The sequence below is a fragment of the Podarcis erhardii genome (assembly GCF_964252035.2).
Source record: "Podarcis erhardii genome assembly, chromosome: 4".
NCBI lineage: Eukaryota > Metazoa > Chordata > Lepidosauria > Squamata > Lacertidae > Podarcis > Podarcis erhardii.
In genome coordinates, this window is record NC_138508.1 from 10,944,550 (window position 1) to 10,966,391 (window position 21,842).

Here is a 21,842-nt window from a genome sequence, read left to right on the forward strand (position 1 = left end):
GGGAGGGGGGACAGAGAGAGGGGAGGAGCGAAGGAGGCCGGCAGGGGGCGCTGCGGGCGGAGCGCGCCATCCCGGCATGCGTCGCGCGGAGGAGACGAGACGGTGCGCTCAAAGAGAAGGAGGACGCTGGGGGAAAGAGCGGCCCGGGCCCCTTCTAGGAAACCCCGCGCTTGTTGTTTTCCCTGTGGCTGAGGGAACGCAGGAACCAAAACGAGGCTGCGGAGGGGGCGGGCTGCCGGGGTTGGAGAGGGAGGGCGGGCGGGCGAGAGAGGAGCGGGGGCGGGGATAGAATGCCACCCCGGCCAATCGCGACGGAGGCTTGGGAAAGGTGTGTGGCGGCCATAATAATAATAAAAGGAGGGGGGAGGAAAGCGGCTGTCGCGCCTCAGAAAAGGGGGGCGTGGCCGAAGGGAAGAAGTGGGCGCGAGGAAGCTTGTCAGTGGGCGCGGGCCGTGTCGGTATAGCGGCTGCGTCCAATGACGGGCAGCAGAGGGCGCGTCCCGCCAGGGTAAGGCGGGGAGGGGAGGAAAGGCAGGTTGTTGGTAAGCGCAGGTAAGGTTTGGAGGGGAGCGGACTGGACCACTGTGTGCGGGGGGGTGAAATTACCGCTGGCGCAGCAGTGAGAGTAGTTCTGCGGGGGGATAAATGGGACGGCTCATTTCCATGCACCCCTTTGGTGTTCGGAGGGAGGATTTAATGGGATATTTACCTGAAATCTCGCGGGGGGGGGGCGGGGCGTGGAGAAACCTCTCAATTCATAACTTCGCTTAATTCTTTGTAAAGTGCTTTGTGGCACCTCAGAGACAAACATGAATAAGACTTAAGAGAGTTATTATATAGTGCTATTATTATTATTATTATTATTATTATTATTATTTTCTTGAATTTTTCTGCGAGTTTTTCTTGATTTTGTCTGCTTTCTCATTTGTAAACCACTCTGAAGTTATTGTTTTTAAAGGTGGTGTATGCATTTTGTGAATGAACAAATAAATATTTGTTTAGATAAATTTAAATTTAGATAAATATTTATACACTGCCTTTCCCCGCTCCCCACAACAGGGAACCAGACAAAAATAAGAAATGCTACAAATGTAGGCAAAAAACAATCTTAACATTGATAGGACTAGCGATGTTAAATTCTCGAGAATAATCTTTTGGAGAATGTTCTTGAGAATATTCTTGGTTAATGAGGTGTGTACATTTAAAGCAGCTGTGTAGATGATACAGAATTTACAGTTTATGGAGAGAGAATTTTCTAGCAGAGAATATTCTCACATCACTAGATAGGACTAAAACCATATATACACATAAAAACCTATCAAAACCATACAAACAGTCACAGCAAAGATAGCATGGCACAAGCCCTTTCTTTAAAAGCATTCAGTTTCCCAAAGCCTTTTGGGACAAGAAATTCTCCCCCTGCCAGCAGAAGTATAGCAAGGATAGCCAGTCTTATCGCTAAGGAAGAAGCTCCAAAATCTGGGAACAGCCACAGAGAAGGCCCTTTTCCCCCTCCACAACTGCTTAAAGCCATCTTTTATACACAGAAAAGAAAATGGCAAAGAGGCTTGCATCACTAACAAACTTCAAAATAAAATACAGATTATCTGAAGAAGCGTGCATGCACACGAAAGCTCATACCAATAACAAACTTAGTTGGTCTCTAAGGTGCTACTGGAAGGAATTTTTTTTATTTTGTTTCGACTACGGCAGACCAGCACAGCTACCTACCTGTAACAAACTTCAAGCTACACTTCAGGAAATAGATAACCATGGAGTAAGTCTTACTGAACTTCTGGGTAAACATACTCAGGGTTACGCTATGTGCCTTCATAGTAAGCTTTGTGGCACCTCTTAAAGGTTAACACATTTTATTGTGGGGTATAAGCTTTCACCGGCCAGAGTCCACTTCAATAGAAGCGTTATCCTCGATAGGTGCATATATGTAAACTGCACTCTGTGCATCCGAAACCTCTACCACTATAATGGTTAATCTGTAAAAGGTTTTCACATCTCAGCGGCCCATGGAACTGGACTACCTGAAATAAGGTGAGCTTTCGTTCATATAATTTTAAAACACTAATTTGAGTCCGGCAATTTTATCTGTTTAAATATAATAATAATAATAAATAATAATAATAATAATAAATAATAATTATTATTTATTATTATTTCTACCCTGCCCATCTGGCTGGCTTTCCCCAGCCACTGGGTGGCTTCCAACAGAAGGTTAAAAATATATTAAAGCGTTAGTCATTAAAAACTTTCCTAAATAGGGCTGCCTTCCCTAAACCTCACAGAAATTTCAGTTGGTCCAAAATGCAGCAGCCAGATCACTAGCTGGCTTTCTGTTTAGATCTCATGTAACCTCAGTTTTAAAACAGCTGTACTGGTTGCTAATTCATTTCCGGGCCCAATTTAAGGTGCTCAGGTTTGTGTTTAAAGCCCCAAATGACTCAAGCCCTAAATGATTAAAAGGCCACGTCCTTCCCTACAGTCCCTCATGGGTGCTGAAATCAGCAGAGGGGGCCCTCTTGGTAGTCCCTCTACCCTCGGAGGCTTTGGGGGATGGTGGTCTGGGTGAGGGCCTTCTCTGTGGTGGCCCCTAAGCTGTGGAACTCCCCATTGAGGTGTGTCTGGCACCTTCATAATGCAGCTTCCAGAGAATGCTGAGATGCACCTTTTTACCCTGGTTTTTGACACTTGAGGTGTATATTTTTAAGACCCGCCTTATTCTACGGGTTATAGGGCAGCATATAAATTTAATAAGTAAATAAAATAAAAGATAAATTCTTATGATTGTAAGTTATTTAACCCAACCTGGAACCTTAGGGTGAAGGATGGGTAATTATTGATGATAACAATAGGGATATTGGCGTTCTTATCTTCTTTTTTTTGTGTACCAATTGTACTACAAAATGAGTATGTTCTAATTGCATTTGGTGGTTTTATCCGTGTAGTTGTGTTTATGCATGTTTCAGGGGTGCCATCTCACCCTCAGGGTTGTAGGTGCCTGCTGCCACAATGCGGATATGCAACATCGAGAGACTGCCTCTGCTTGTGAACCACACACCCCAGAAAAGGGTGACTCGCTGGCTGGCTGCAGAGGGTGGAACTGAATGGCTTCTCTCTCAGACACAGTGCTACTGCCGCCTTTTCTCATTGACTCTGGCTTTTCTCATTGACTCTGTGGGTGCCCGGCTACCACAATTATATTATTTTGGGTGCCCAAGCAGTTGGCTGGAGTTGGCTCCTATGGCATGTTTGTCTCTGATACTCAAGTTGCAAAGGCCCAGGTCTGATGTAAATAAATATCTTAGAACTGGTCCTTAAGAAAGGCCCCTTCAGTCTGTTTGATTAAAAGGAGGGTAGAATGTTCTTGCACTGCTTCTGCTACTCTGTGCAAAGGGCGGGCAGCAGTGGTGCCAAAGGTGTGGTCTATTTGCCAGCCTTATTTTAATTTATATCCTATCTCTTGGTTATGGATATGGTTTTCCCATTCTCAGTCTACAAGAAATGACAATTTGTTACTTTGTGAGTGACCTGCAGTGAACCTTGGGCGGGTGGCGCTGTGGGTTAAACCACAGAGCCTAGGACTTGCCGATCAGAAGGTCGGTAGTTTGCATCCCCACGACGGGGTGAGCTCCCGTTGCTCGGTCCCTGCTCTTGCCAGCCCAGCAGTTCGAAAGCGTGTCAAAGCGCAAGTAGATAAATAGGTACCGCTGCGGCGGGAAGGTAAACGGCGCTTCCATGCGCTGCTTCGGTTCGCCAGAAGCGGCTTAGTCATGCTGGCCACATGACCCGGAAGCTGTACACCTGCTCCCTTGGCCAATAAAGCGAGATGAGCGCCGCAACCCCAGAGTCGGCCACGACTGGACCTAATGGTCAGGGGTCCCTTTACCTTTATTGTCCTTCTCTTCTTTTGCACATCGGATTAAAACCCTATTCTGGTTTTAATCAAATCACAATTGCCCATGACGAGCCAGCTCAGCCCAGTGATTCCATCGACCAAAGCGTTGCTTGGATCGCCTAATTGCTTCCAGCGGTTTGAGACCCGCGGGCGCTGCCTGGCTTAAAAAAAAAAAAAATGCCCATGACACCCAAACACAGGAAACTGCTTTGTATAAAGCTGATTTGGTTAGAACAAAACACATTTGATTGGTGCTTTCAGGACTTGGTTTGTAAACAACCCACAGTTTCCTGAGTTTGGATGTCACAGGGAACTGTGGTTAGTTTGACATCACAAGCAGAAACCTTCAATCTCTTCCTTGCTGCCGTGCAGTGGGGAACACATGATCCTAGGCTTGAAACGACTTGTTCACAGAGCAGGAAACTACTACGCTAAACCACAACAGAACGTTAAAACAGCAGCTTAAAAACCCTGCGTGAATTTAAAAGTCTTTACCTGGCTCCAGAAAGGTGATCAAGAGTGCACCAACGGAGCTGGAACCCAACAGCCCCCTTCTTCATAGCAACACACTTCATTACACAGGAGCAACATTTGGAGCACTTCCTCCAAAGAGGATCTTAAGATTCAGGTAGACATAAGCAGAAAGAGGAACCATTTCAGATTACTTGGTCCGTTTAAGGCCTTACAGGGTGAACAGGAAGCCTTCAGCAATGAGGGCTGCATTTTTTTCTGAGCAGCCTTGCAGAGGCTAAAGTGAGGTTAAAGTGGGTGGTGCAATGAATGTAAATTTTGCTTTGCTTCTGAAATGGCTGGTTGAGAGGCAGGCCTTTCAACTGGGTCAAGAAATGGACTTTTAATACTCTTCCAGTCCTAGTTTGAACCAGCAGCAGTTTCCGGACCTTTTCCAGTACTAAACCATAGCTTCCAGTTGCACCTCTACTAAAAAAAAGAGTGTTGTCGTTGTTTTGAATTAAAGCTTAGCTGTTATCCCTGCTCTTTTGCCACCAAACATGTGTCTTTTTAAAAAAAAATGATTGTTACATTCTGCTTTTGTGTCCACAGGAGGATTAAGCATGCACCCTAATGGGGGCACTGATGGTTCTTGCTCATTAATTTGGCAGCGTGGGGGGGAAGAGCGAGTGAAAATACACTTTTCTCATGCTGGGTGGGCAGACAATCTTTGATGTGTCCAGAGCCTTAGCGCTGATTCTTCTTGGCTTGGCATTTTGAAGCAGCGTGTTGGAGTCTTCTCTTGGCGATAAGGTGGGGAGCGAGGTTGAAAGGTTAGCCTTGCGTTATTTGATCCTTTGTGCCCCTGTCAGCAGGCATTCCTGCAGAGGAAAAAAATATCTGTTAACCCAAGACTTCACTTATATATGAAGGAAGAGAGGGAGGTGAGTTGTTGTTTTTTTAATGGCGGCAGTGATCTCCTTGCAAAGGATTTATCGGGAGAAAAACCTGAACAATTTAAAGAACCGTAGAGGTGTGTAGTAAGACACATCTTGGACTGAGACTCCAGATTTAGCTGAAGCAAGAGCACTGAGCTGCTTTGAGCAGTGGGGTTTGGCTGCTTTTCCAGGAGTCAGAGGCTCCTGCCACTTGGCGTGGAATAGAAATCGCTTTTATTTATGTAAGCATTGCAGAAGAGCAAGTGGCGATGCTTCGAGCAACTGTTAACATTCAGCGGAAGTCGGTTCCAGAGAAATTGGCAAGGTTCTACGCATACAGTTATGCCGCGCTTGGAAGAGTTGGGCCCCATCTGCACTTAAAGCAGTATTGTACCACTTTAAAAGTAATGGCTTCCCCTCAAAGAATCCTGGGAACTGTAGTTTAAGGATGCTGAGAGTTCCAAGGTGACCCCTATTCCCCTCACAGGGCTACAGTTCCCTAAGTGGTTTAACAATCAATCTGTTTTCCCAAACTACTCTGAAAATTGTAGCTCTTATTCTTGTTGTTTAGTGGTGTCCGACTCTTCGTGGCCCCCTGGACCAGAGCACGCCAGGCACTCCTGTCTTCCACTGCCTCCCGCAGTTTGGTCAAACTCATGCTGGTAGCTTCGAGAACACTGTCCAACCATCTCGTCCTCTGTCGTCCCCTTCTCCTTGTGCCCTCCATCTTTCCCAACATCAGGGTCTTTTCCAGGGAGTCTTCTCTTCTCATGAGGTGGCCATTGGAGCCTCAGCTTCAGGATCTGTCCTTCCAGTGAGCACTCAGGGCTGATTTCCTTAAGAATGGAGAGGTTTGATCTTCTTGCAGTCCATGGGACTCTCAAGAGTCTCCTCCAGCACCATAATTCAAAAGCATCAATTCTTCGGCGATCAGCCTTCTTTATGGTCCAGCTCTCTCTTCCATACATCACTACTGGGAAAACCATAGCTTTAACTATACGGACCTTTGTTGGCAAGGTGATGTCTCTTAGCACCCTTTAAAGGTAAAGGGACCCCTGGTCATTAAGTCCAGTTGCAGACGACTCTGGGGTTGCGGTGCTCATCTCTCTTTACTGGCCACTGGAGCCAGAGTTTGTCCCTAAACAGCTTCTGGGTCATGTGGCCAGCAGGACTAAGCCGCTTCTAGTGAACCAGAGCAGCGCACAGAAACGCTGTTTACCTTCCTGCCGAAGCGGTACCTATTTATCTACTTGCACTTGACGTGCTTTCGAAATGCTAGGTTGGCAGGAGCTGGGACAGACCAATGGGAGCTCACCCCGTTGCGGGGATTCAAACCACCAACCTTCTGATCGGCAAGCCCTTGGCTCAGTGGTTTAGACCACTTTAAATTGTAAAGCAGAAATTTTTTTATACACACACACACACACACACACAGTGGTACCTTGGGTTAAGTACTTAATTCGTTCCGGAGGTCCGTACTTAACCTGAAACTGTTCTTAACCTGAAGCACCACTTTAGCTAATGGGGCCTCCCGCTGCTGCCGCACTGCTGAAGCATGATTTCTGTTCTCATCCTGAAGCAAAGTTCTTAACCTGAAGGTACCACTGTATACACACACACACACACATACCTAAAACCACTGTTAGAGCACTAGGCTGTTTTCATGTTCACTCTCTTATCTTTCAGGCAGTCAAAATCCATCTGAAGATGTCCTCTCCTGAAATCGCTTCTCTCTCTTGGGGCCGGATGACTGTCAAAGGCTGTTCCACGACTTACAAGGACTGTAAAGTCTGGCCTGGGGGCAGTCGGACTTGGGACTGGAGAGAGACGGGAACTGACGTACGTGCCTTTGCTCACCCTCTTCTTAGTTATCTGGGGGCCGCTTGGGTATTGTAGACTTGGGCTGCATCTACACAGCTATAAAAAACGCTCTGGAAAAACCCCTGTTTTCATAGAGTTCCAATTTCAGCTCTACAGCGCCATCTGGTGTCGCAGTGTTGTAACACGTTTATAACGCTTTATTTTTGCTAATGTAGCCAAGTCTTTGGAAGAGGTTTCAGAAAAGGGCACCCAAAGTGATCGAAGGGGGTAGAGTGACTCCCTATGAGAAAAGGTTGAGGCATTTGGGCCTTTGAGTTTAGAGAAAAGGCAGGTATTTGGCGACCTGGCTGAAATTTATGAAATTGCAACATGACACGGAGAAAGTGGGAAGAGAAGGTTTTGCCCCTCTTTGTGCTAGTAATTGTGAATATCCAATGAAGCTGAATGTTGGAAGATTCAGAGTAGATAAAAGAAAGTTCTGCTTTATGCAGCACCTTGTTAGACTGCGGAACTCTCTTCCACAGGAGGCAGCTATGGCCACAAACTTGGATGGCTTTAAAAGCAGATTAGACCAGATTCATGACTTTCAGACATTAAGAGCTGTTCGGTAGTGGAGGGCGGTCTCACTTCATTCCATTTCCTGCCTCCCATGCCTCAGTTTCCTTCCTCCCAATAATCTTCCTTTCTAATTCTCAGGGACCTACATAGCTATTGAATATTTCATGCTGGGAGCGAAGAAATCTGCTCTATGTGCTGTAGGGCAGTTCATAAAAAGACTCCCCCCCCCCCCGAAAATGCCTGCTCCAAAAGTCTTATCTTACTACACTAGGGATTATATAACTATATCTGAAATTTCATGCATATCAGTTAATATCTTGACCCTCCTCCACAAAAATAATGATAATATAATAAAAAAAAAGTTATACCCTGCCCTTTCCGGTTCAGAAAACCAGGCTAACAATAAATTTAAAACAATTGATGCAACAAAAACAGCTTAAAATACAGTATAAAACATGAATAACAATAAATTCCAAATTCAAAAATCAAATTTTGAATAAGCCAATCCATCCAATAAGCATTAAATGATCACCAGGGCTAGCTGGCTAAATTAGTCCTATTTGGGCCAGTAAGGAGACCAGGGGAGAATTAGCTGTGGGATCCCAGAGCGGGTAATCTTCATAAAAAGAGGAGAGGGAAGGAAGGAAGGGGAATGAAAGATCAGGCTAAGTTCAAATTGAAAGCCAGGTGAAAATAGCTGTTTACTTGGCTGTTTTCCTATGTCATGAAGGCTGAAATTTCCATTCAGTGGAGCAGGGTCAAGATATTAACTGATATGCATGAAATTTCAGATAGAACTATATAATACCTAGTTTAGTAAGATAAGACCTTTGGAGCAGGCATTTTTTTAAAAAAAAGTTTTTTATGAACCGCCCTAATGTGCTGTGGGTTTCATCTAAAACAATAGAATAGACCTTTGCAGCGGTGGGGTGGGGGGGATAGAGGAAGGGAATTTTCTCCCTGTTTTTACAGCAGCTACTATTTTTTACTTTAAATACAGTAATTTTTTTAAAAAGAAGCCTCAGCTGCCGCAGCTCTCATAAACCCAGTTATCTCCTTCTGCCCCTTCACTCCAGACTAATCAGTTCCAACTTGGGGTGCCCACTTCAGCTCACCTCAAGGTCCTATTTTCGAAAAGACTTTGGCTGATATCTGGGTTCTCCCCCACCCCTTTCTCCCTGTAAAAGAAAATAAAAATATTGTTTTGCTAAAACATGACACACACACACACCACATACACACAAACATCAGGTCTTTTGTGCTGCCTGGAAATAAAATCCTCTTTTTCTTCATCTTTCACGGCACTGCTGTTTCCAGAGTGCTCCTTGCTGGCAGCAGAACCTTTCAACCAGCCAATTATTGTAATTACAGTAAACCCAGACCTCCTTTTTCTTTTGTTGGGGTTGTCATGTGACCACCATTAAAAGTGTTCCAGAGTGTTTGGGGCTGGGCTTTTTTAAAAAAAAAGCTAGGGGGAAGAAAAACCTTTCTCTCCCTCCTTCTGTCTGCCAGGCAAATCACAATTTGAATTATCCTGCATGCCTGTCCTATTCCATGTTGCCCGTTGCAAAGATAATCTGTCCCCAGCTGGATTAAACCAAGTGAATTTACCGCTTTCACAACTGCGGTCCAGCCTTAGCAGGTTAGGGGGAAATACTTGACCGCAAAAAGGCCTTATCTGGAAGGCAGGTAAAATGTCAATGATGCCTACCTGCACCTTGAACGAAACCGCCCATTTGGACAGAAGCCAGAAGTTCTTAGGCTGCGGGGCAGTTACGAAACAAAAAAACGCTGCGAAGCTTCTGTCGGAAGCTAAAAATAGTCTGGCAAATGCTCGGAAGTCTATTTGGAACAGCTGTGCATTGTGTGCAAACGTCTTGTCTGCAAACTTCACAGACCGTGGATGGCTGCCAGCCGTCCACTCATTATGCAGATTTAAGTTACGAATTGCAACGTCAAGTTTAGCAGAAGTAACAACTGAAATGAAAAGGACATGTCTGTCTGCCTTTGTTGTTGTTTAGTCGTTTAGTGGTGTCCGACTCTTCGTGACCCCATGGACCAGAGCACGCCAGGCACTGCTGTCTTCCACTGCCTCCCGCAGCTTGGTCAAACTCATGCTCGTTGCTTTGAGAACCCTGTCCAACCATCTCGTCCTCTGTCGTCCCCTTCTCCTTGTGCCCTCCATCTTTCCCAAGATCAGGGTCTTTTCCAGGGAGTCTTCTCTTCTCATGAGGTGGCCAAAGTATTGGAGCCTCAGCTTCAGGATCTGTCCTTCCAGTGAGCACTCAGGGCTGATTTCCTTCAGATGGATCGGTTTGATCTTCTTGCAGTCCATGGGACTCTCAAGAGTCTCCTCCAGCACCATAATTCAAAAGCATCCATTTTTCTGCGATCAGCCTTCTTTATGGTCCAGCTCTCACTTCCATACATCACTACTGGGAAAACCATAGCTTTAACTATATGGATCTTTGTCGGCAAGGTGATGTCTCTGTTTTTTAAGATGCTGTCTAGGTTTGTCATTGCTTTCTCCCAAGAAGCAGGCGTCTTTTAATTTTGTGACTGCTGTCACCATCTGCTGTGATCAGATGTCTGCCCTAGTATACCAAAACATCTCTTACCCTCATAAAGTTCTTAATGTTAAGTAAAAAAATCTCTCTTATAACTTCCCTCCAGGGCAGAAAATAAGCTTGCTCCATCTTCCACATGACAGTTCTTTAGATATTTGAAGAGGCCTAAACATTATTATTATTATTATTATTATTATTATTATTATTAATATTATTATTAATATTATTAATATCCCACCCATCTGGCTGGGTTTCCCCAGCCATTCTGGGTGGGTTTCCCCAGCCATTCTGGGTGGCTTTCAATAGAATATTAAAATACAATAATCTATTAAACATTAAAAGTTTCCCTAAACAGAGCTGCCTTCAGATATCTTCTAACAGTCTGGTAGTTTTTCTCTTTGACATCTGGTGGGAGGGTGTTCCACAGGGCGGGCACCACCACCGAGAAAGCCCTCTGCCTGGTTCCCTGTAACTTGGCTTCTCACAGGGAGGAAACTGCCAGAAGGCCCTTGGCTTCTGTCCAAGTGGAGACTTGGACAGTGTCTGGGCTGAACGATGGGGGTGGAGACGCTCCTTCAGGTATACTGGACTGAGACCGTTTAGGCCTTTCAAGGTCAGCACCAACACTTTGAATTGTGCTCGGAAACGTACTGGGAGCCAGTGTAGGTCTTTCAAGACCGGTGTTATGTGGTCTCGGCAGCCGCTCCCAATCACCAGTTTGGCTGCTGCATTCTGGATTAGTTGTAGTTTCCAGGTCACCTTCAAAGGTGGCCCCACAGAGAGCGCATTGCAGTAGTCCAAGCGAGAGGTAACCAGAGCATGCACCACTCTTCATACACAACTCCTTCAACTGTTCCTCATCAAGCTTGGTTTCCAGATCCTGGATCCTGGATCATCTTGGTTGCCCTCCTCTGCACATGTTCCAGCTTGTCAACATCCTTCTTAAATTGTGGTGCCCAGAACTGGACACAGGGCTCCAGGCAGGGTGTAACTAATGCGGAACAGAGCCTTATTATTTAATGCCTTTCCCTTTACTTCCAAACGCAGCATGTTCCAGGCGTGCAGCCCACAGATGTGGAAGAAGTTGTTCGGAAGGGCACCGAGACGTTAGTGATCGGCCGTGGCATGAGTGAAGCCTTGCAGGTATTTTTGCTAAGCTTGGTGGGACTGGGAGTCTGGTTGCAAAATTCAGAATCCAGTGGGGGGGGGGGTCTGGTGGCATTCCAGCACCTATTATTGGAGGTCCTGCATAGCATTCTATTGCCAGCCAATTGATAGTAGCTAAGTATTATTCTAGGGACATGGGTGGCGCTGTGGTCTAAACCGCAGAGTCTAGGACTTGCGATCAGACAGTTGGCGGTTCGAATCCCCGCGACAGGATGAGCTCCCGTCGCTCGGTCCCTGCTCCTGCCAACCTAGCAGTTCGAAAGCATGTCAAAGTGCAAGTAGATAAATAGGTACCACTCCGGTGGGAAGGTAAACGGAGTTTCCGTGTGCTGCTCTGGTTTGCCAGAAGCGGCTTAGTCATGCTGGCCACATAGCTGTACACCGGCTCCCTCGGCCAATAAAACGAGATGAGCGCCGCAACCCCAGAGTCGGCCACAACTGGACCTAATGTTCAGGGGTCCCTTTACCTTTACCTTTAAGTATTATTCTAGATTTATTCATGAATAATACAGGGAACCCCGATTATGTTCCAGGTCTCCCTGTGTGTAACCGAAATCGCATGTATTGGGAGCACCCTAGAGGGGCAGGAGGACTTGTATAGCTGACATGCAGGGAACTTTCTTACTTGAACACCAGCTAAGATGGTCAACGAAGACCTGGCAGCAGGATTTATGATTTTATTGTTCGGTCTTATGCTTTAATATTGTTTTAAGTCGCTGCAATACAGCGGTATATATAAAAAATATTATAGGTAAATAAAACCAAGAGTTTTCAGGAGGTGTTTAATACCAGTGCAGCTCACTCTTGACAGCTAGCCTGGGTTCAAAACGATGCCCAGGTTCCAACTATGTGGGAATGGCTACGGGTATGTCTTGAACTAGCTGAAACTGATAAAGAGACTGGACAGATTTAATTCCTAAGAGGAACGTCATGTTCCATGGCACAAAGTCTGTTGAAAGTTGGGTGGTTGTTTTTTTGCAAATTTTGGAAACATTAGACTTGAAAGTCATTTATTTATGTGACGTGTGATTTATGCATACAGGTGGCAACCATTTCAGTGGTAGGGGGTTCTGCCCCATTCCAGGTCCAAAGCGACTAGTGGCTGGGCGCTGTCTGGTTTTCAGCATCGCAATATATCAGCTAAACATCACAGTATACTGATACAACATGGAACTGTTTCTCCACACGCGCTTGCGCAGAAGCGATCTACTGCTTCTCCTCGGGTTGCGAAAACCTCGGGATCCAGCCGGACCTCCGGAACGGATCCCGTTCACAACCGGAGGTACCATTGTACATACAGTCATGCCTTGGCTCCTGAACGCCTTGGGAGTCGAACGTTCCAGCTCCCGGACGATCGAAACCTGCAAAGTGTTCCAGTTTTTGAACATTCTTTCAGAAGCTGAACGTCTGACAGGGCTTCCGATTGGCTGCAGGAGCTTCCTGCAGCCAATCAGAAGCCGCACTTTGGTTTTTTAACGTTTCGGAAGTCAAACGGACTTCCGGAACAGATTCTGTTTGACTTCCAAGGTACGACTGTATATCACGATGTCTGAAATAAAGATGGCACTATGCAGAGGCATTGGCTGGCTTCATGGTTTTTCCTGCATCGTGATTTCAGCCAAGACTTGCTCTTGTGATTCATGCTCCCTGCAGGAGGCAGGGGGAGAGCTGAGTTCACAGGGGCTGCAGGAATCGAGAGAAGCATCGGCTTGGGTTCACGGTTTTCCCCACATTGTGATTTTTGCATAGCACACACACACATCATGATTCGCAATAGATTGCCAGGTCCAAAATTATGAAACTGATATTACGATAGGTTTGGGACAATATACTGATACATTGCCCAGCCCTAAAAAGGACTTGCGCATCAGCAGTAGTGAATCAATTGGATGAGCGCAAAACGGTCGCTGTGTCTATTTCAAAGTGTAAAAAAGAGAAAGGGAGCCGCTAACTGAGTTTCATGCATGTTAGCAATGAAGTTACAGCTTGTGGGCAAGAAGAGACTCCTCTCTGACTCCTTTCTCTTCCCGATTTCTCAAGGTGCCGTCATCCACCGTGGACTACCTGAAGAGCCACGGGATCGATGTGCTGGTCCTGCAGACGGAAAAAGCCGTGAAAGTGTACAACGCTTTGGCCAGCAAAGGGGCCAAAGTGGGTGGGGTCTTCCATTCCACCTGCTAGAGCAAACGTCCCCAACTTGGTATCCCCCAGATGATTTGGGTTCCAGCTCCCATGAGCCCCTGTGAGGCTGTCTGCAGACACCAGGTTGGCAAAGCCTGCTTGGAGAGATGAAGCCACATCTCCCTTTCTACCTTCTTGTGCCTTCATGTGAATAAAAGAGAGCACTTTTGGGTCAGCAGGCAGCCTGTATGTGTCGGTGTGTTCCAAGTCTTGAAAGCTTTCAAAACGAAACCACGAATGCTGAATTTCACTAGCCTAGGAGTCAAAAGGGACGTGGGTGGCGCTGTGGGTTAAACCACAGAGCCTAGGGCTTGCCGTTCAGAAGGTCGGCAGTTCGAATCTCCGCGACGGGGTGAGCTCCCGTTGCTCGGTCCCTGCTCCTGCCAACCTAGCAGTTCGAAAGCACGTCAAAGTGCAAGTAGATAAATAGGTGGGAAGCTAAACGGCGTTTTCGTGCGCTGCTCTGGTTCGCCAGAAGCGGCTTAGTCATGCTGGCCACATGACCCGGAAGCTGTACGCCGGCTCCCTCGGCCAATAAAGCGAGATGAGCGCCGCAACCCCAGAGTCGGCCACGACTGGACCTAATGGTCAGGGGTCCCTTTACCTTTACCTAGGAGTCAAAAGGTTTAAAAGTGGGCAGCAGTCGTGCAGCCACACGGCCAAGAGTGCCTTGCAATTACAGTTCAGGATTCCTGAACGTTAAAGAGTCCTGCTGGATCAGGCCAGCGGCTGTCTAGTCCAGCATCCCATTTTCACAGTGGCTAACCAGATGCCCGTGGAGAAACCATGGAAAGCATGGCGTTGCCACCTTTGGTCGGGCAAAATAAGGGACAGGTGGGGAGGATTGGGGGGCAAAAATTTGCTTTACCTGGTGCAGAAATGACTTCAAAGCAGTCCATTACAATGGGCTGTTTCCAATGCTGGTCATAACTCATAGAGGACACCCAATGAAATTTGTGGATCTAAGCATAGCTGTCAACCGTCACTTATTTGGTGGGAAACTCCCTTATCCCAGCGCGGTGTCCCGCTGCTGTCCCTTATTGATGATGTCCCTTAAATTTCCTGCGTTTCAAAGGAAGCAGCTCCTCTCCCTCCCTCCCTCCCTGCCGGCCAGGGAGGAGGGAGGCTCCAACTGTGTTGCTTGGCTGCGTTGCTCACCCAATAAGGAGTCTGAGAACGACTGGGCGGTGGAGCTTGCATGCCTTGTGCCGATCAAATCGGCCACGTTGCTGGGGACTCGCCTTTGCTCAGCGCTTCCCAGCGGAGAGTTGATGGTGGTTTTCCTTGATGCATCCCCTTTGCCACCGCTTGAGGCTTCGTTTGGCTGCTGGCTGGGCTTTCTGCCTTTGGCTCGGAGGGGCTCAGAAGTTGAACATACCTGTGCTTGGAAAATCCCTTATTTTGGCTGCTGGTCCCTTATTTTCAAATCTGTAAGTTGACAGCTATGGACCTAAGTTAGCAATGGACATTGATTTCAATGATTCACATCCTCCCCACCTGCTGAATTTCCGCCTGTTAGAAAAATGGTCTAGAGTCCTGCAGCTCTGGGCAGACAGGCAAGATCAGGAAGCTAATCAAGCCATAGGCAAGCTGCCTTTGGCCACCCATTGTGAGGTTTCTTTAATGCAGAGCTGTGCAGGATTGCAATATTGGGGATATTTGGCTTCAGGCAACATCACACATTCGCTCCAAGTGTTTTAAGGACATGTTTTTTGTTGCAGTGTAGTCACCCATGCAGTTGACCAGCAGGGGAAGTTTTAAGTCAGTCTGTTTCAAATTTGTAGTCCAACTACAGCTGGGGACCCAACTCCCATCATCCCTAGCTGGCAAGACCAGTGGTCAGGGATGATGGGAGTTGTAGTCCAACAACCTCTGGAGACCCAAGTTTGAGAAACACTGTTTTAAGTTAATGGTAGAGTGGGAGCCTGCTCTGGGGATGTGGGAATAACAAGTCCATTTATGCCTTCAGATGTCGGGGTCAACATGCATGACCAGAGGCCCCCCCCTATTTAAACTGCTAGTCCGTTCCATACCTGGATGCAGATGTTTATTATTACTTAAATACATTTATAAAATAACCAAAATTGCATGGCTAACCAAAGGGATGTGGGTTGCAGCAGGCACCAGCCACCGTATTTTTTGCTCTATAGGATGCACTTTTTCCCCTCCAAAAATTAAGGGGAAATGTGTGTGCGTCCTATGGAGCGAATGCAGGCTCCTTGGCTTCAGCGAAAGCAAAACGAAGCCTCCAAAGCACAGAGGGAGCACTCCATCCGCGCCCTGGAGGCTTTGCGTTGCTTTCGCTGAAGCCTGGAGAGTGAGAGGGGTCGGTGCGCACTGACCCCTCTCGCTCTCCAGGCTTCACGGATAGCCGCCTGAAGCCTTTGGAGCACAGCAGGAACTCGCTCTGCGCTCCAAAGGCTTCGGGTTCCTTTTGCTGAAGCCGGGGGAGCAAGACTCTCCCGGCTTCAGCAGAAAGGGAGAGCTGCGCAGCGCCCCTTCAGCAAAGCGGGAGGAGAAATGGAAGCGGGTCCATTTCTCCTGCCGCTTCGCTGAAGGGGCTCTGAGCAGAGGGGGGGAGAATTTTTTTTCTTGTTCTCCCCCTCTAAAACAAGGTGCGACCTATGGTCGGGTGCGTCCTATAGAGCGGAAAATACGGTACATTGCAAGGCACAGTGGCACATGTTAAAAAATCAGAGAGCCTTGAATAAATTAATGGTGGTCCCAACGGCAGGAGAGACTATGAACCACACTTTTAAGATAAGGGAGTTGTTCTCAAGGACGACTGCTGTAGACAGTTATCAGCTCATAGGAAAAGAAATGCCCCTTCCTAATTTAATATATATCTATACAGCAGGCACAGAGAAATAATCGGCTCCGGGACTTTTCTCAATGGAGGATGCCAGGAGCCCTTGGCTGTTGCTGAGCCACTGCCCACAACATCCTGCCAGCCATGTGTTTCCTCCTCAACTGGAGGCCGGCCTGTGGCCTCTGAGTTTTGGAAAGTGTAGAAGAGCCATGTCCTTGGCATGGCTGAGGATGCTTCTCATGAACCCCTTAGCAGCACTGGGGCACCCAGAAAGCCTTCTGTGTATTTGCAACAACTCCGACGATTAGTCAGATAGGAAGCCGGTTTGGTGGTTGATTCAATCCGGGGGGCGTCTCAATTTCTGCCAGCCAGGAAACATTCCGAAGACAAAACCGCTCGATTTTAAGGGTGATTTCCCACCCTTGCACCGCAGTCCCACCTTGATCTTCCGTGTGCATGTGCCAACCGAGCTTAGAAGGGTCTCAGATCTCCCGCAGGAATCGTATCAGTAAAAAAAGGGTCCTTCAAAGGCAGCCATCACCGCCTGGCTGGCTTGGGCATGATGTAAACTTTGACAGGCTTGCTGAAAGGGATGGTTCCTTCGATGCCATTCTCGGCCTGGGGGGGCAGATCCAAACTGTCTCCCCAGGTGGTGCGCGAGAGCCTCGCGGATGTTTTGTTTCGATCTGAACCGTATGCCAGCAGCAGCCGCACTTCGATCTGACAGGGCTCTGGGGGTGTAAAAAGGGAGCCAGTTATAAGAAGCCAAGTAGAGTCCTGTCAGGTTAGACTACCTACTCCGGCATCCTGCTTTCATGGTGGCTAACTAGGTGCAACAGTGCTCTCCCCCTCCTGTGGTTTCTGGCAGCTGATCTCCAGTGCAGGCAGACTTAAGGTCAAAATCAAAAGTTAGGCAACCCTGTCTTAATCTACAAATTGAGTGCAACAAGCAGTATGGCAGGGGTGGGGGAACCTGTGGAACCTGAAGGAGAGTCTCCACCCCTATCGTTCAGTTCCACTGAGGTCCAGCTCCGAGGGCCTTTTGGCGGTTCCCTCACTGCAAGAAGTGAGGTTACAGGGAACCAGGCAGAGGGCCTTCTTGGTGGTGGCGCCCACCCTGTGGAACGCCCGCCCTTCAGATGTCAAGGAAATAAACAACTACAGTGGTACCTCTGGTTACATACTTAATTCGTTCCAGAGGTCCATTCTTAACCTGAAACTGTTCTTAACCTGAAGAACCACTTTAGCTAATGGGGCCTCTGGCTGCTGCCGCTGCGCCGCCACCGCACAATTTCTGTTCTCATCCTGAAGCAAAGTTCTTAACCTGAGGTACTATTTCTGGGTTAGTGGAGTCTTTAACCTGAAGCGTATGTAACCCGAGGCACCACTATACCTGACTTTTAGAAGACATCTGAAGGCAGCCTGTGTAGGGAAGTTTTTCATATTTGATCTTTTATCATGTTTTTAATATTCTGTTGGGAGCCGCTCAGAGTGGCTGGGGTATAAATTGTTGTTGTTGTTGTCCACCTCCCATCATCCCTGTTTAGGCCACGCTGTCTGAGGCTGCTGGGAATTGGGAGTGCAATAATATCTGAAAGACTGTAGCTTCTTCATCCATGAAGTACTGCATCACAAACTTTAAATTATCCTAGTATGGTTTGTTTTTTAACAAGCAATTGTCTATTGTTCTATATAACCTGTTGAGCCAACAAGAGTGAGCTCCTATAGCTTGAACCACGTTGAAATCTTTCTCTAGCACTGAATGCATGGCATTTTCAAGGAGACGGGCGGTTAATTCAACCCATCATATATCTTGTGCCTTTTCTGGTGACTTGCTGCATTGGTTTCCGCCTGCCGCCAGCAGCAGAAAGAAGCCACAGAACCCCTAAGGTTCTGGAAGTGCTCAAGCGAAACCGGCACCGTAAAGACTTCCCCGTGCAGAACCAAAGATCCACTGGATCCAGCATCCTCCTTACCTGTCCAGGCAGTGTGAGAGAGGTAAACCTGAGTAATTAACCGGTGCCTTCCGGGAGCGGGGTTTCGAAAGTCTGCCGGTTTAGGATGGATGAGCTGTGCCTGCCCATCAGGGTATACAACCTATAAGGGAAGAGAGGGATTTGTCAGTGCTGAGGCACAGGGAGTCAGGAACACGAAAGCCCTATGCAAACGTTACTCGCATTATGTTGGGCATAATTGTGTGCACACTGAAAGGGGGACAACAGCACAGTTTCAGCCCAGCTTCCCCTAGGTAAAGGACTCTTCCTTCAACAATGCATCATGAGCTTCTTCGTGGCTGCCTGGAGTTTTTGCATTCGGTTTTCTTTGCAGGTAAAGGGTAAAGGGACCCCTGAGCTTTAGGTCCAGTCGTGGCCGACTCAGGGTTGCGGCGCTCTTCTCGCTTTATTGGCCGAGGGAGCCGGCGTACAGCTTCCTGGTCATGTGGCCAGCATGACTAAGCCGCTTCTGGCGAACCAGAGCAGCGCATGGAAACGCCGTTTACCTTCCCGTCGGCACGGTACCTATTTATCTACTTGCACTTTGACATGCTTCCGAACTGCTAGGTTGGCAGGAGCTGGGACCAAGCAACGGGAGCTCACCCCGTCGCGGGGATTCAAACCGCCGACCTTCTGATCAGCAAGTCCTAGGCTCTGTGGTTTAACCCACAACAATGTGCAAAAAAGAGTTGCTGAAGCGAGAAGACCCTCCCCCCAAACACACACCCGAAACACACATCTAGCGATGGGCAAATCTGTCCTTTTCGGTTTCTCTCGTTTCCTTGTTTTTCCCGTCTTAAGTACACTCCTCCACATTTCTACATCAGTTTTCCATTATTGTTTTTAAAGTCCTTGTGAAAATTAATCAGCATTTCAGGGCGCATTTCTGCTAATGAACACATTTCTGTGTGCAATTTTGCCCAAGATACTCATTTTTGCAAAGCTGTATACCTGAAGGAGCGTCTCCACTCCCATTGTTCTGCCCGGACACTGAGGTCCAGTTCCAAGGGCCTTCTGGCAGTTCCCTCCATGCGAGAAGCCAAGTTACAGGGAACCAGGCAGAGGGCCTTCTCGGTGGTGGCACCCGCCCTGTGGAACGCCCTCCCACCAGATGTCAAAGAGATAAACAACTACCAGACTTTTAGAAGACATCTGAAGGCAGCCCTGTTTAGGGAAGCTTTTAATGTTTAATAGACTATTGTATTTTAATATTCTGTTGGAAGCCACCCATAGTGGGTGGGGAAACCCAGCCAAATGGGCTGGGTATAAATAAATCATCATCATCATTATTATTATTATTATTATTGCTTTCTCCATTATACTGAATTTGCGTATGTTATTTTTCACTAGCATTTGAATTTTTAAGGCACGCTTTATCCCAGTACATGTTACTTGGCTGCGGAACTGCATTGCAAAATCTGGAGAAGTACAAATGTTTCAGTCCCTTTCTTGTTTCAGAAAAAGCGAATTAAACAGGTTTGCCTTTAAATGCAGACAGACACAGTTTTTTCTCCTATTCCCACCAACCTAAAAGCGTGGCGCTGCTTCAGTCTCTACTTCATCATACTCCATGCGCAGGCATAGGACTAAGGCAGCCTTCCCCAATCTGCTGCCTTCCAGATGTTTCGGACTACAATTCCCATCATCCCTGACCAAAGGCCATGATGGCTGGGGCTGATGGGAGTTGGAGTCCCAAACAGCTGGAGGGCGCCCAGGTTGATAAAAGCTGGTTCCGACCACTGGGGTGATCCTTAATGCTTTTATTCCCCTTACCTGAACTTTAACAGTGCCTTGAGGATCCTGGACGTGTTCCAGAGTTGCATCAACGTCGAGCGCAACCACTAATCCCGACGTGAAGCGCAAGGGGTTCTCCGATTCTCCGGCCGGCTCAATGATGGTGGCAGTCGCTCGGTGGATCTGCAGAAGGAAGATGCCAAATCACATATACACACTGCCACACATACTTCTCAAAATTCCTGTTTGTTATTTCCAACACACACACACTTTTTTATTTGGGCTTGGAAAAATGTATTCAGCTGTTTGTCAATTTACAGAGGCGGCAACGAAGGAGCTGCAGTGTGCATGCGGCTGGCCAAAGCAAAACAGGTGCAGGAGCCCAGGACCCTAAACGATTCGAACTTCTTCAATGGACTCTAGAAACGTAGTACAATGTAGTTCGAATAATCATTATCACCGCTTAGTATACTGAGATATGAGCAAGGCTTCCTCCATAAATGATACTCTTTGCAACTTCAAAGCACATCTTAATATCCTGCTTTGTTTTGTAGCTGGGAACCATGGTTTCCCGGTTTGGATGAAGTAGGAAACCATGGTTAGAACCTTCCTAGTTTGATTGCTCAGTTGGGAAGGGAGGAGGAAAGAGGTGTTCTACACAGGCAAACCACCACCCCCACTTTCATATTTTGGCTTACGGGGGTAGCTTGGTTCTCAAATGCCTTGGTACTCAAACAACTTGGAACCCAAACACCGCAAACCCGGACGTAAGTATTCCGGTTTGTGAACTTTTTTCGGAAGCCAAACATGGTCTGTTTTGAGTTCCACACTTCCGTTTTGAGTGTTACGCTGAGGTCTGTCTGTTTTTGCTATTTATTTTGCTGTTTTGTTTTTGTGACCATGTGGAACCCAGTTCAGCTACTGATTGACTGATTGTGTGACCGCAGCACATTGTTTATTGCTTTCATTTTATGGATCAATGGTCTCGTTAGAGAGTAAAATCCATGTTAAATTGCTGTTTTACAGGTTGTTTTTAAAAGCCTGGAACGGATTAATCCATTTTGCATCACTTTCTATGTGAAAGCGCGCCTTGGTTTTGGAATGCTTTGGTTTTGGAACGGACTTCCGGAATGGATTAAGTTTGAGAACCAAGGTACCACTGTATTAGGAATACATATGATCATCCATAGTTAAAACAATGCTCAAGGCAGCTGACACTATGAAAAGATTTATATAATTACAAGCATAAAAAACAGTCATAAAAATAAATAAGGCACATCAGAAAGTACATAACCGAGGGTCATTCCATCGCATCCATTATGAATAAATTTATAAAGTACGCTTATATGGCGATTCATATAAGAAACATGCAGATACCATTAAACAGCTCCTTTTAAAATTACTTCAAGTACCGTATTTTTCGCTCCATAAGACGCACCACACCATAAGGCGCACCTAGTTTTTAGCGGAGGAAAACAAGAGAAAAGAAAATTCTGAATCCCAGAAGCCAGAACAGCAAGAAGCCAGGAGAGGCGCTTCGCTGAAGGGGCACTGCGCAGCTATCTTTTTCTGCGCAGCGCCTCTCCTTTTGACAATGGCCTATTTCCCTTGTCTGTCTCTGAAGAATGTATTTCTGGTAGTCCCCCACACTTTCCCGCCAAAACTTGGTTCATCAAACCTATAGTCCCTTATTCCATTCTCTCAAGACTCTGG

At 47.0% G+C, this 21,842-nt stretch overlaps 2 protein-coding genes and 1 long non-coding RNA gene across 7 annotated transcripts in view; 1 reads left to right on the forward strand and 2 right to left on the reverse strand.

The window, feature by feature from the left end:
* Positions 1-303: 303 nt before the first annotated feature.
* On the forward strand, positions 304-13,767 carry AAMDC (adipogenesis associated Mth938 domain containing). 5 transcript variants are annotated; one of them, XM_081860861.1, is made up of 4 exons: positions 304-328; positions 6,985-7,137; positions 11,292-11,387; positions 13,452-13,767. In XM_081860861.1, the coding sequence occupies exons 2-4, from the start codon at positions 7,006-7,008 to the stop codon at positions 13,590-13,592; spliced, it is 369 nt and encodes a 122-aa protein (XP_081716987.1). In that variant the 5' UTR covers positions 304-328; positions 6,985-7,005; the 3' UTR covers positions 13,593-13,767. The 5 variants fall into 5 exon arrangements, with proteins under 5 accessions (XP_081716987.1, XP_081716986.1, XP_081716985.1 ...); XM_081860860.1 differs by lacking the exon at positions 304-328 and adding an exon at positions 377-508; XM_081860859.1 differs by lacking the exon at positions 304-328 and adding an exon at positions 429-552.
* Positions 13,723-15,836, reverse strand: LOC309341349. Its single transcript, XR_014156247.1, has 3 exons — positions 15,043-15,836; positions 14,203-14,554; positions 13,723-13,847 (listed from the first exon to the last, which is right to left on the reverse strand). It is a non-coding gene; the product is annotated as an uncharacterized lncRNA (long non-coding RNA).
* A 554-nt stretch (positions 15,837-16,390) lies between these two features.
* The window catches only part of INTS4 (integrator complex subunit 4), a 34,378-nt gene continuing 28,926 nt past the window's right edge, over positions 16,391-21,842 (reverse strand). Inside the window, exons 21-23 of the mRNA XM_081860191.1 lie at positions 20,169-20,312; positions 18,378-18,498; positions 16,391-17,132 (exon numbers count right to left, since the gene is read on the reverse strand). Of these exons, the coding sequence (XP_081716317.1) occupies positions 16,939-17,132; positions 18,378-18,498; positions 20,169-20,312 (459 nt within the window). The 3' untranslated portion in view covers positions 16,391-16,938. The remainder of the gene's footprint in view (positions 17,133-18,377; positions 18,499-20,168; positions 20,313-21,842) is intronic.